The 14,406-nt window shown below is 48.4% G+C and overlaps 1 protein-coding gene across 1 annotated transcript in view; it reads left to right on the top strand.

Moving 5' to 3' along the window:
* Window positions 1–14,406, top strand: part of LOC142489537 (ATP-binding cassette sub-family C member 5-like) — a 201,817-nt gene that overhangs the window by 71,048 nt on the left and 116,363 nt on the right. The window contains 1 exon segment of the mRNA XM_075590487.1: window positions 4,314–4,441. Coding sequence (XP_075446602.1) covers window positions 4,314–4,441 — 128 coding nt within the window.

Here is a 14,406-nt window from a genome sequence, read left to right as displayed (position 1 = left end):
GGTGACTTTAGGTCGGTGGGTGGGTGACTTTGGGTCGGTGGGTGGGTGACTTTGGGTCGGTGGGTGACTTTGGGTCGGTGGTTGGGTGGGTGAGTTGGGTCGGTGGGTGGGTGGGTGAGTTGGGTCGGGGGGTGGATGACTTTGAGTCGGTGGGTGGGTGACTTTGGGTCGGTGGGTGGGTGACTTTGGGTCGGTGGGTGGGGGACTCTGGGTTGGTGGGTGGGTGACTTTGGGTGGGTGGGTCGGTGACTGGGTGGGTCAGTGACTGGGGTCGGTGACTGGGTGGGTCAGTGAGTGGGTAGGTGGGGTCGGTGAGTGGGTGGGTGGGGTCGGTGAGTCGGTGGGTGGGGTGAGTGACTGGGTGGGTGGTTTTGGGTGAGACTGAATGGGTGGGCGAGTGTGAGACTGAATGGGTGGGTGAGTGTGAGACTGAATGGGTGGGTGAGTGTGAGACTGAATGGGTGGGTGAGTGGGAGACTGAATGGGTGGGTGAGTGGGAGACTGAATGGGTGGGTGAGTGGGAGACTGAATGGGTGGGTGAGTGGGAGACTGAATGGGTGGGTGAGTGGGAAACTGAATGGGTGGGTGAGTGGGAAACTGACTGGGTGGATGAGTGGGAAACTGAATGGGTGGGTGAGTGGGAAACTGAATGGGTGGGTGAGTGGGAAACTGAATGGGTGGGTGAGTGGGAAACTGAATGGGTGGGTGAGTGGGAAACTGAATGGGTGGGTGAGTGGGAGACTGAGTGGGAGACTGAGTGGGAGAGTGGGTGGGAGACTGACTGGGTGGGAGACTGACTGGGTGGGAGACTGATTGGGTGGGAGACTGACTGGGTGGGAGACTGACTGGGTGGGTGAGTGGGAGACTGACTGGGTGGGTGAGTGGGAGACTGACTGGGTGGGTGAGTGGGTGACTGGGTGGGTGACTGACTGGGTGGGTGAGTGGGTGACTGAGTGGGTGACTGACTGACTGACTGAATGGGTGGGTGACTGACTGAATGGGTGACTGAATGGGTGGTTGACTGAGTGACTGGGTGGGTGACTGAGTGACTGGGTGGGTGACTTAGTGGGTGGGTGAGTGGGTGGGTGACTGAGTTGACTGAGTTGACTGGGTGGGTGGGTGGGTGACTGAGTGGGTGACTGAGTGGGTGGGTGGGTGACTGAGTGGGTGGGTGACTGGGTGAAAGTGACACTGACTGGGTGGGTGGGTGACTGGGTGGGTGACTGGGTTGACTGACTGACTGACTGACTGGGTGGGTGACTGGGTGGGTGACTGGGTGGGTGGGTGGGTGACTGGGTGGGTGTGTGGGTGGGTGGGTGGGTGACTGACTGGGTGACTGGGTGACTGGGTGGGTGGGGGGGTGGGTGACTGGGTGACTGGGTGGGTGGGTGGGTGTCTGGGTGACTGGGTGGGTGGGTGACTGGGTGACTGGGTGGGTGGGTGACTGGGTGGGTGGGTGACTGACTGGGTGGGTGGGTGGGTGACTGACTGGGTGACTGGGTGGGTGGGTGGGTGACTGGGTGGGTGGGTGGGTGACTGACTATGACTGACTGGGTGGGTGGGTGACTGGGTGGGTGACTGGGTGGGTGGGTGACTTGACTGAGTGAGTGGGTGGGTGACTGAGTGAGTGGGTGGGTGACTAAGTGAGTTTTTGGGTGACTAAGTGAGTGGGTGGGTGGGTTACTGAGTGGGTGGGTGACTGAGTGGGTGGGTGGATGACTGAGTGGGTGGGTGACTGGGTGAAAGTGACTGGGTGGGTGACTGAGTGGGTGGGTGACTGAGTGGGTGGGTGACTGAGTGGGTGACTGAGTGAGTGGGTGGGTGACTGGATGGGTGGGTGACTGGGTGAAAGTGACTGGGTGGGTGTGTGGGTGACTGGGTGACAGTACGTGGGTGGGAGACGGTGGGTGACTTACCTTGACCCCGTGGCATCTGGCTGGGGCAGGAGGTGAGTTCGGGAAGCTGGGGGGGGGGGGCAAGAGTGGCAGGAGACCAGCGCCGCGCTTCCCCTCCGTCCGGGAGCTGGCGCACGTGAGGGGGAGTCCCGCGCCGCGCTTCCCCTCTCCGGTAGCGGCGCACGTGAGGGGGAGTCCCGCGCCGCGCTTCCCCTCTCCGGTAGCGGCGCACGTGAGGGGGAGTCCCGCGCCGCGCTTCCCCTCTCCGGTAGCGGCGCACGTGAGGGGGAGAACAGGAGGCCCGGGCCGCGCTTCCCCTCTACGGTAGCGGCGCACGTGAGGGGGAGAGCAGGAGGCCCGGGCCGCGCCGCGAGGGGGGAGGAGCCTGGAGTTTGCTGCTGAGCAGGAGGGCCGCGGCGCACGGTGAGGGTGATGGTGCGGCTGGGGATGTTGCGGAGCGTGGGGATTTGGGTGAGGTGGGGGGAGAGAGTGAGGGGCACCGGGAGAGGAGGGGGGGGGTGTGTGTGGAAGGTGAGCTGCGGTCCAACTGACAGGGGAGAGTGAGGGTGTGTGTGTGTGTGTGTGTGTGTGTGTGTGTGTGTGTGTGTGTGTGTATGTGTGTGTGTTTGCCCGTCACTCTGCCTCAGGCCAATGAGAGGTGCGGGGGCGGGCAGGCCAAGGGACCAATGAGATTGCCGCTAGGGACGCAGACATACAGTGCTTTCAGAAATATATAGTAGATATATATATATTTATATATATATTTATATATATATATATATTTTATAGGAAAAAAGCACAAGTGGCGCCTTTATGGTGTAATAAGGTCATTTATTAAGTAACATAAGTATTGATTAAAAAACGCACACTTACAATTTAAATCAGTGTCTGTTCGCATAGAAGTGGTGTTTAGGTGTTGCAACCTAATAATATAGGAGAGTCAGTGCAGTGGCCGTTCGTCTCTGCACAGAGACATGGCCGATAGCAGGGCTGGCTGACGAGGTGACGTCATCAACACCGGAGGCCATTCCCTGATGCCCGGAGAACATCCCCGCAGAAGGAGGACTCTCACCTAACTACTCTCCTATATGCATTTTTTTAACCAATACTTATTTTTATTAATAAATGACCTTATTACTCCATATAAGCATCTCTTGTGCTCTTTCCCTATAGAAAACTTACCTCAAGTGACCTTCTATACTACTGTCAAGAGCAGAAGCACTTCGTTTTGGCATCTGATCTGCCCCATCTCACCTACTATTACTGGACTCACATATTACTGCTGGTATAGCGTCATGGTTTTTTGTTGCCTTTTTCACCCACCATACCTTTAAAAAAAAAAAAAAAAAAAATATATATATATATATATATATATATATATATATATATATATATATATATATATATATATATATATGTATAGAGGTACCAGTACCATGTTAGCCGAGCTTCAATAATCAAAAAATAAATAGATGATACCGTTCTGTGGCTAACTAACGGTATCATCTATTTATTTTTTGATTATATATATATATATATATATATATATATAATACTGAGTTAAGTTATGGTGAGTAAAAAAAGTGACAAAAACCCTCCACAGGAAAGCAAATATGCAAATATAGCTGTATGCTCATCTGCATGTCTTAGGCAGGTCTGCAACCCCGCCTTTCCCCATTATCACCCAGCATACAGCACTTCCACTGCAGCAAGGGATTCTGGGAAATGACATGCAAATGAGCACACAGTGTCACTTTTTGCCTCAATAACCATTTTTAACATGGTTCCCTATAGGCTTAAGCTTGCTGCATGGTCACAGCTTTGAGCACAGCCAGGGTGCACCTTAACCCTGGCTGTGCTCAAAGCTGTGACCATGCAGCAAGCTTAAGCCTATAGGGAACCATGTTAAAAATGGTTATTGAGGCAAAAAGTGACACTGTGTGCTCATTTGCATGTCATTTCCCAGAATCCCTTGCTGCAGTGGAAGTGCTGTATGCTGGGTGATAATGGGGAAAGGCGGGGTTGCAGACCTGCCTAAGACATGCAGATGAGCATACAGCTATATTTGTATATATATATATATATATATATATATATATATATATATATATATATATATATATATATATATATATATATATATGTATATACACACATATACATACTGTATACTGTATATACACACAATACTCCTTTTACTGCTGTGGAAAATTCTGTGTATTATAAATCAGATTTCTCTGTTCAACAAAATGTTAATGAGCGGTCAATCTGATAAAAAAAAATTATAAAACAAGACTATGAAAGGCCCATTTTATTTTTCCAATTAGTTGTCCACCAAATACCTGAATTCTTTTACTTTTTAAAGATAAAGAGTGTGTTATTTCATATCAACTGCGTGTTTTTGTTGTGTTTATCTAGATGACCTTGGTAGAGGGTACAATGTCAGTAGTAGCTGGCAGCATTGCATATGCTGCTCAACAAGCCTGGATTTTCAATGCATCTGTGAGAGAAAACATCTTGTTTGGGGAGGAATATGATGAGACCAAGTAAGTTGTGTGTAGATTTTTTTTAAAAAAAGTCAGTTTGTAATTTGGAAATCCCCTAAAATGTTTTTTTGTATTTTTGTTTTTAAAATAAGAAAAAATTGTAACTAAAAGTCTAAACTATGCAGTCATATCTATTTGTTTCCTTACATTGCAGCACATGACATTACTAAGTAGGTTGTTTCTTAAAGAAATAGTGCAACTGTGACAGTAGGGGTAAATGTAACTGCTTTTAATAAAGGTCAAGACTGCCTTTACCCTTACCTGTCAGCAATACTGTGTTTGTGTGTGTGTATTGTGATGCCATCACTGCCCTCTAAGGCTAAGGCCCTGGTAACTCCGCTGCAACACGCGCCAGCGAGATTGGCGGCCCGTGCAGCCGATTCCCTGGTCTGCAGCTCACTGCAAGAAGAGAGACTGGGGGGGGGCGTGGCGGGGGAGTGACGGGGGCGCGGCCATGACGTTACCCGGCAGGTTCGCCCTCATTGGCTGAACCGCCGGGGGGCGTGGCGTATCGCTCGTCGCGAGTCCTGCTCTCAATTCTATTGAGAGCAGGAGCAACTCTTGCCCCAGCGCTGCGGCCCCCCCTCGCAGCGGGCCCGGCGCCATTGAGGTGAAGGCTCTCATCCGTGCAGCGTCCGTGCAGCGTCCGCCACAGCGGACGCTGTAGTAGGCAGCGGGGTCAAGGCCTAAGGGTTAGAATGGGGCAGTTGTGGGACTTTACAGCTCTCATAGAGTTAATCCTCTTGGAAAGGTCTGTTCAGCTGAGAGTTAATGAGCTAATTAGCCTAGCCTGTATAGTCAGGAAGTGATACAGATATTCTCCCCCCCCCCCCCCCCCATGCTGCCAGACACACACTGTTGAGAGTTATACAGAGAGGGTGAGAGACGCTGCTGCTAGACTGATCTGAAGACACACACAGACAGCCCTGTGAGAGATTGAAAGGAGACCTGCTGCAGGTACACTGGGTAAAGTGGGGAAAGAGTTTAGTTCTCCCCCGATTAGTTAGGGACTAAGCAGTATTAGTCAGTACTCCTGGAAGGAGTTAGATCTTTTGTTTCTGTTTTGTGTTATGAGTTAACCCTGTACCTGCTTTGTACCCTGTAAATAAACCCCTGCTTAGAAAGTACAGTGTTTCCTGCCTTTGATCTGGACAAAAGATCCGACGCTGGGACTGAGACGTCACAATTGGTGGAGTTTAACGCGGGCAGTCCACAAGGCAGTGAAAGTGGAAAATGGAGGAATTTCTGACCTCGCTTCAGTACAAACAAACAGAAAATTCTGCTATTTTAACGGCTATTGCAACAATTGGCAAAGACCCAAAAGGAGATGTCAAAATCCTATATTGAGAGTTTACAACAGACGACAAAGTCACAAACTGAAAGTACGACGGCGTTAGTACAGCAGATGGCGCTGTCCCTACATCAGACGCTAAAAGAAGAGCAAAATGAGGCGCAACTTCGCCTACACAAGGAGCTCCGAGTGTTGGGAGAGAAAATTACCGCCCAGACTAGAGTGGCTCCACAGGTCGCTCACCAGGTAAAAACGCACCTCATTCAGAAAATGACGATGGACGATGATGTTGAGGCGTACCTGTCAATCTTCGAGCGCACCGCAGTACGCGAAGGGTGGCCAGCTGAGGAGTGGGCGGGAATAATTGCTCCCTTCCTAGTGGGTGACTCACAACAAGCCTATTATGACTTAGAGCCCGAGCAAGCTAAAGGCTATGACACCCTGAAGGCGGAGATTATGGCACGGCTAGGGGTCACCCTCGCAGTTCGGGCCCAACGGTTCCATTCTTGGCATTATGATATAGAGAAGACACCCCGCTCTCAACTCTATAACCTTATACACTCTGCAAGGAAGTGGCTCCAGTCTGAGGTATGTTCCATCGCTGCAGTTGTCGAAAGAGTTGTTATAGACCTGTTCCTGAGGGGTCTCCCCCGCACCATCCAGAAGTGGGTGAGCCAGAGTGACCCCAAAACGCCGAACCGTTGGTCGCTTTAGTCAAATGTTACTTGACTGCCGAGGAGATGTCCAAGAGTTGAAGTCCAGATGAGTGCTCCGGTTCTTGCTTCCTGCGCTCCAGGAGGTCCGATAAGACTGTCCATCCGAATAGGAATCCCTAAGGACTCATTGACTTGCGTAAAGGAGTAGGAAGTCCCACAGCACCTAGGAGGGACTCTGGTCTCATTGTTCCCAGTAGACTGGAGACAAAACACAGACCCAGTTTTGGAAGGTATATAGAGTACTACAGATGCCATCAACTTGGACATGTGGCCGCAGTTTGCCCTCGGAACGCGGAAACAATGGAATGTAACTTTTCTGTGGGGCATGGTTCTCGCTGTTTTTCTACAGTTCAGCACAGTTCTTGCAGTTCAGAAGAGGACGACGAGGACTCCTATGTGGCCCCGCGTAAACGACAACCTCCGTGTGCAACAGAAGCTGCAGGGAAAATTTACCCCATGGCATCAGAAAAGACCAGAGGTGGACTACAACACAGAGCGCTTGGCGCAATCGTCACATGTGTGACTACTAGCCTTGGTATGACAAAGGCTACCAATACCGCCATAAGCAGAAATCCAAGTGAGTCAGACCAAAAGAGTGTTGACTGGAAACGGTTCTATGAGGCGTCCCAACAAGACGTTCAACGCCTCATCGGCAAGCTAGAAGTTTCTCAGCGAGAGGTCTGCACATTAAAAACAGAGCTGGGTAAAGTAAAGCAGCAAGTGCTACAGGAGCGACTGAGTACTCAGTGGGTCCCCACCGAGCAGCATGATGAGCTGAAGGCCACCCTGAGCCTTACCCTAGTATCACTGGAAGCAGAATACGAAAAAACTAAAAAATCTGAAAAACTGAAGTTGGATAAAAGGCTTCTAGAGCTAAAGCGGATAACTGAAGACACGTCCCAGCAACTCACAGCTATAAAGGAGGACAACCTCAAGCTGGAGAAAGAGCTGGAGAAGCAGAGAGCCTGCTCCACCCCCAAAAATCAGTACACCCAGGAGAAAGAGGCATGGAAAACAGAAGCAGCGGTAATCCTAGCGACAAAAACTACAGAGATCCAAAATCGAAGGATGCGCTGACACAAACCCAGAGCAAGCACCGGGAACAGATGAAGGCCCTGAGAGGAATTGAATTGGCAGCTGCCTTGAGCCAGAAAAGAAGTATAAAAGGACAGCTTCAAGACCTGAGGAAGGACCTGGAGTCTGAGCGTTCTGGCCGTGAGAAGGCAGAGAAGCAACAGCGTGACCTAGGCGAAGAGCTCGAAGCTCTGAAGACTGAGTGGGACACTACGCTGGACTCTATTACTGCTCAGCAGGAGGTCTAATACAAAGAAAACCTTTAAGAAGAGGTGGATGTCAGACATGTCTGACAAAGAGGCTGGTGCACGGGAATAGTGCACGGGCCGCTCACAGAGCAATATTTCGCTGGGGGGAGAGATATGTGATGCCGTCACTGCCCTCTAAGGGTTAGAATGGGGCAGTTGTGGGACTTTACAGCTCTCATAGAGTTAATCCTCTTGGAAAGGTCTGTTCAGCTGATAGTTAATGAGCTAATTAGCCTAGCCTGTATAGTCAGGAAGTGATACAGAGATTCCCCCCCCCCCCCATGCTGCCAGACACACACTGTTGAGAGTTATACAGAGAGGGTGAGAGACGCTGCTGCTAGACTGATCTGAAGACACACACAGACAGCCCTGTGAGAGACTGAAAGGAGACCTGCTGCAGGTACACTGGGTAAAGTGGGGAAAGAGTTTAGTTCTCCCCCGATTAGTTAGGGACTAAGCAGTATTAGTCAGTACTCCTGGAAGGAGTTAGATCTTTTGTTTCTGTTTTGTGTTATGAGTTAACCCTGTACCTGCGTTGTACCCTGTAAATAAACCCCTGCTTAGAAAGTACAGTGTTTCCTGCCTTTGATCTGGACAAAAGATCCGACGCTGGGACTGAGACGACACAATTGGTGGAGTTTAACGCAGGCAGTCCACAAGGCAGTGAAAGTGGAAAATGGAGGAATTTCTGACCTCGCTTCAGTACAAACAAACAGAAAATTCTGCTATTTTAACGGCTATTGCAACAATTGGCAAAGACCCAAAAGGAGATGTCAAAATCCTATATTGAGAGTTTACAACAGACGACAAAGTCACAAACTGAAAGTACGACGGCGTTAGTACAGCAGATGGCGCTGTCCCTACATCAGACACTAAAAGAAGAGCAAAACAAGGCGCAACTTCGCCTACACAAGGAGCTCCGAGTGTTGGGAGAGAAAATTACCGCCCAGACTAGAGTGGCTCCACAGGTCGCTCACCAGGTAAAAACGCACCTCATTCAGAAAATGACGATGGACGATGATGTTGAGGCGTACCTGTCAATCTTCGAGCGCACCACAGTACGCGAAGGGTGGCCAGCTGAGGAGTGGGCGGGAATAATTGCTCCCTTCCTAGTGGGTGACTCACAACAAGCCTATTATGACTTAGAGCCCGAGCAAGCTAAAGGCTATGACACCCTGAAGGCGGAGATTATGGCACGGCTAGGGGTGACCCTCGCAGTTCGGGCCCAACGGTTCCATTCTTGGCATTATGATATAGAGAAGACACCCCGCTCTCAACTCTATAACCTTATACACTCTGCAAGGAAGTGGCTCCAGTCTGAGGTATGTTCCATCGCTGCAGTTGTCGAAAGAGTTGTTATAGACCTGTTCCTGAGGGGTCTCCCCCGCACCATCCAGAAGTGGGTGAGCCAGAGTGACCCCAAAACGCCGAACCGTTGGTCGCTTTAGTCAAATGTTACTTGACTGCCGAGGAGATGTCCAAGAGTTCAAGTCCAGATGAGTGCTCCGGTTCTTGCTTCCTGCGCTCCAGGAGGTCCGATAAGACTGTCCATCCGAATAGGAATCCCTAAGGACTCATTGACTTGCGTAAAGGAGTAGGAAGTCCCACAGCACCTAGGAGGGACTCTGGTCTCGTTGTTCCCAGTAGACTGGAGACAAAACACAGACCCAGTTTTGGAAGGTATATAGAGTACTACAGATGCCATCAACTTGGACATGTGGCCGCAGTTTGCCCTCGGAACGCGGAAACAATGGAATGTATCTTTTCTGTGGGGCATGGTTCTCACTGTTTTTCTACAGTTCAGCACAGTTCTTGCAGTTCAGAAGAGGACGACGAGGACTCCTATGTGGCCCCGCGTAAACGACAACCTCCGTGTGCAACAGAAGCTGCAGGGAAAATTTACCCCATGGCATCAGAAAAGACCAGAGGTGGACTACAACACAGAGCGCTTGGCGCAATCATCACATGTGTGACTACTAGCCTTGGTATGACAAAGGCTACCGATACCGCCATAAGCAGAAATCCAAGTGAGTCAGACCAAAAGAGTGTTGACTGGAAACGGTTCTATGAGGCGTCCCAACAAGACGTTCAACGCCTCATCGGCAAGCTAGAAGTTTCTCAGCGAGAGGTCTGCACATTAAAAACAGAGCTGGGTAAAGTAAAGCAGCAAGTGCTACAGGAGCGACTGAGTACTCAGTGGGTCCCCACCGAGCAGCATGATGAGCTGAAGGCCACCCTGAGCCTTACCCTAGTATCACTGGAAGCAGAATACGAAAAAACTAAAAAATCTGAAAAACTGAAGTTGGATAAAAGGCTTCTAGAGCTAAAGCGGATAACTGAAGACACGTCCCAGCAACTCACAGCTATAAAGGAGGACAACCTCAAGCTGGAGAAAGAGCTGGAGAAGCAGAGAGCCTGCTCCACCCCCAAAAATCAGTACACCCAGGAGAAAGAGGCATGGAAAACAGAAGCAGCGGTAATCCTAGCGACAAAAACTACAGAGATCCAAAATCGAAGGATGCGCTGACACAAACCCAGAGCAAGCACCGGGAACAGATGAAGGCCCTGAGAGGAATTGAATTGGCAGCTGCCTTGAGCCAGAAAAGAAGTATAAAAGGACAGCTTCAAGACCTGAGGAAGGACCTGGAGTCTGAGCGTTCTGGCCGTGAGAAGGCAGAGAAGCAACAGCGTGACCTAGGCGAAGAGCTCGAAGCTCTGAAGACTGAGTGGGACACTACGCTGGACTCTATTACTGCTCAGCAGGAGGTCTAATACAAAGAAAACCTTTAAGAAGAGGTGGATGTCAGACATGTCTGACAAAGAGGCTGGTGCACGGGAATAGTGCATGGGCCGCTCACAGAGCAATATTTCGCTGGGGGGAGAGATATGTGATGCCGTCACTGCCCTCTAAGGGTTAGAATGGGGCAGTTGTGGGACTTTACAGCTCTCATAGAGTTAATCCTCTTGGAAAGGTCTGTTCAGCTGATAGTTAATGAGCTAATTAGCCTAGCCTGTATAGTCAGGAAGTGATACAGAGATTCCCCCCCCCCCCCCATGCTGCCAGACACACACTGTTGAGAGTTATACAGAGAGGGTGAGAGACGCTGCTGCTAGACTGATCTGAAGACACACACAGACTGCCCTGTGAGAGACTGAAAGGAGACCTGCTGCAGGTACACTGGGTAAAGTGGGGAAAGAGTTTAGTTCTCCCCCGATTAGTTAGGGACTAAGCAGTATTAGTCAGTACTCCTGGAAGGAGTTAGATCTTTTGTTTCTGTTTTGTGTTATGAGTTAACCCTGTACCTGCTTTGTACCCTGTAAATAAACCCCTGCTTAGAAAGTACAGTATTTCCTGCCTTTGATCTGGACAAATGATCCGATGCTGGGACTAAGACGTCACAGTATGTATGTATGTATGTATGTATGTATGTATGTATGTATGTATGTATGTATGTATGTATGTATGTGTATATATATATATATATATATATATATATATATATATATATATATATATTTGTATAGTATAAGTCTAAGACATGCAAATGAGCACACAGTAATATTTCCATTTGCTATATGCTTTACTGTGGAGGGTTTTTGTCACTTTTGTTACCCACCATAACTTAACTAAGTGTGGTGAAACCTATCCCATGCTTCATTTTGCAAAGCCAGTATAACCAACCCCACACTGAGGAGACCCATTAAGGTTGAAACGGCTGCCTGTGGGTGGGTTTACTGGATGCATCTTGCAGCTTGGGAACTTTTCCAGCTGGAATGTTGCAAAGTAGTCTGTGACCTTTCCAAGTAACTCTTTGCATGTAACTGTTTGTTGTTGCATTTCCACCCACCAATCGGGGGCTGGATCACATTGCAAACACCTGGGGAAGGGAGAACAGCTAAACAAAATAAGCTCAGCTTTAGCTGTGAGTTTAGAGTTCTTTAGCTGAGGCAGCTGGAAGGAAGCTGGGATTAACTGGGATAAACTGCAGTCTACAGGATGAAAGAACAGGGGAAATCTCTTTAGGGAGGTCCCTGCACCCAGGTCCATAGGGTAACACCAGTTTACCAGTTGTAAGTATGTGTGTAGTGTACCTGTAAATAGTTCTGGATATTTCCTTTTCCAATAAATTAATTTGATAAACTCTGTGTTTCTGTCTGGCGAATTGATCCCTGGTGTGATAGTCCTAGTCTCCCGTTACAGCAACGTTAGCAATCTGATTGTTAAATATATACCCAACTTCATAAATCATACGTAATGGCTATCTAGTTTCAACAAATACTGTGTTCTGGCTATAAAATTGATGTTAAAAAAAGATCTAATGAGCATGTGTCAATGTATTATTGTACTTTGCAGTGGTTTTGACTGTTTCCGTGAATAATGAGACTTCAGGAGTGCTTCTAAGATGATCGTATAATAATTGTAAAAAGATGTCAATAATTCTGAGTTTAGGTCACTAGTTTTTTGTTCTTGTTTTGTTTTTTCTGAGCGGCAAAAATATCTCCCCCATTGGGTGTGAAGTGAACGCTTGTGACTAATGATTTGTATCAAAGTGATTAGCAAGTCCTCCATAGTATTTATATATTGTACATCATTTGCCTTTATTATATGGACTTGCATAATACAGACAGGCTGGTTATAACTCCACAGTGGGCGACTTTCCTGTCTTGCCTTTAAATTCTTTATGGGCAAGCTACCCAGCTATCTGAACAAGCTCCTCACCCCTACCACATGCAGCACTTATCACTTGAGATCAGACTCCAAAAGACTGTTCATGGTCCCAAGGCTCAACAAAGTATCCGGCCGTTCCTCCTTCTCCTTCCGTGCACCCCAAAACTGGAACAACCTACCAGAGACTCTCACATCCACCACCAGTTTAAGTTCTTTCAAATCTAAGGCTGCCTCACATTTTAATCTGGTCTGTAACTGTTTCATACGCCCATAATATATATTTTCTTTAACTGTGCATGCAATGTCTTGTATATAATGTATTCCCTGTTCATTTATGTATCTGTATTTGTAACCATGTTTATTTGTCTTAACTCTGTGCCCAGGACATACTTGAAAACGAGAGGTAACTCTCAATGTATTACTTCCTGGTAAAATATTTTATAAATAAATAATAAATAAAACTTACCGTATGTCCACACAGCCTTATTACGTGTCTCAAACGCATGTACTGTAAAATCATGCAATTAATTTATTATGGTTAATAAAAATAAATACTTGGTTCTACCATCTACTGCGGCAGTGCGCAAACTGGGGGGAGCGCCCCCTTGAGGGGGCGCAAGATTATTTAGGGGAGGCGCAGGTGGCGTGTGGTGAAACCTGGTGTGCGCGAGCCGGCAGATGCTGTGTGCGGGCGGCCAAGAAGATGTGGGTGGGCAGCCGAAGATGTGCGCAGGCGGCCAAACAGGATAGTGCAGGTGGCGGCCACGTGATGGTGCGTGTGCACATGCGCGTGCGGGGGGGCTTCTGAGGTACGGGGGAGGAGCCTGCCGATGCGCTGTGATGTCAAACTCCCCTCCTTCCGGTGTCTGCCCTGCAATAGCGCTGTGTTCCAGCTCTCCTCCGCAGGCAACCTGCTTCGCTGCGATCCTCTGCAAGTGAAAGGGTAGGCTGCCACTATATCAATCACACTATGAATGTACAGAAATAATGTAAGAAAAACTAGTGAAAACACAACATTGAAACCGGAAAAAATAAATAATACTGTTGGTAGGAGTTTGGATGACACTGGGGACAGCAAGCCAAAGAGCAGGGAGAATAAAAAGGCAAATGGGAGAAGGAAAAAAGGGAGGGGAAGAGGGGGGGGAGAGAGGGAAGGGAGGTAGCAAAGAGGTGGATGAATGCCCCCCCAAAGGGATTGCCTTTGAGCACGTACGCTCTCCCAAGCTTGGTGCTTGGGGAGACAAAAAAAATTGACTTTGAAGCGCGCTCAGCAACAGTCAATGCACACACACACACACATACACACACACACACACACACACACACACACACACACACACACACACACACACACACACACACACAGCCACACAAAAAAATAGCACTAATCCATGCCCCCCCCGTCCCCCCGTTCGTGCTTGCAAAATTATGCAGGACACCCTGTGCTCATGCTTGGAGAGTTGGTGATGTCACCGCTCTCAACGGCAGCGTCGACGCAGCCTAATTTTGCAAGCGCAAGCTGTTGAAATATGTAAGTATTTAGACATATTTGTATTTACATTGTATGCCGTTTAATAAAGGTTTTTTTTTGTCAAGTGATTTTGATTACTTCAGGTAGGGGGGGGCCCGAGAAATTTCATGGACGAAAGGGGGCTCGGCATAAAAAGTTTGCTCACCACTGATTTACTGTATACAAAACGATTAAAAAGGTTAATTCTTAACACTAGTATAACAATATTTACCCTCTGTCATACCCTTATGTTTGTTTATTGCACCTTTTCCCAATTTCTTGCTGTCATTTTAAAGGGACAGTCCCACAAAATATTAGTTAAAAATACCTTTACTTTAAAAAAAAGGAGGTTCCACTCACTCACCTTCATTTAACCTATTATACAGTACATGCCACTGCCATTAGTTCGCATTGTTCCCAGGAGAGGGGCTGCTCATTTGAAGACCTACTTTCATTG

The sequence above is a fragment of the Ascaphus truei genome, chromosome 3 (assembly GCF_040206685.1).
Source record: "Ascaphus truei isolate aAscTru1 chromosome 3, aAscTru1.hap1, whole genome shotgun sequence".
In the NCBI taxonomy this organism is placed as follows: domain Eukaryota; kingdom Metazoa; phylum Chordata; class Amphibia; order Anura; family Ascaphidae; genus Ascaphus; species Ascaphus truei.
Note: the sequence above shows the minus strand (reverse complement) of the source record. Positions and strands in the feature narration are given on the sequence as shown.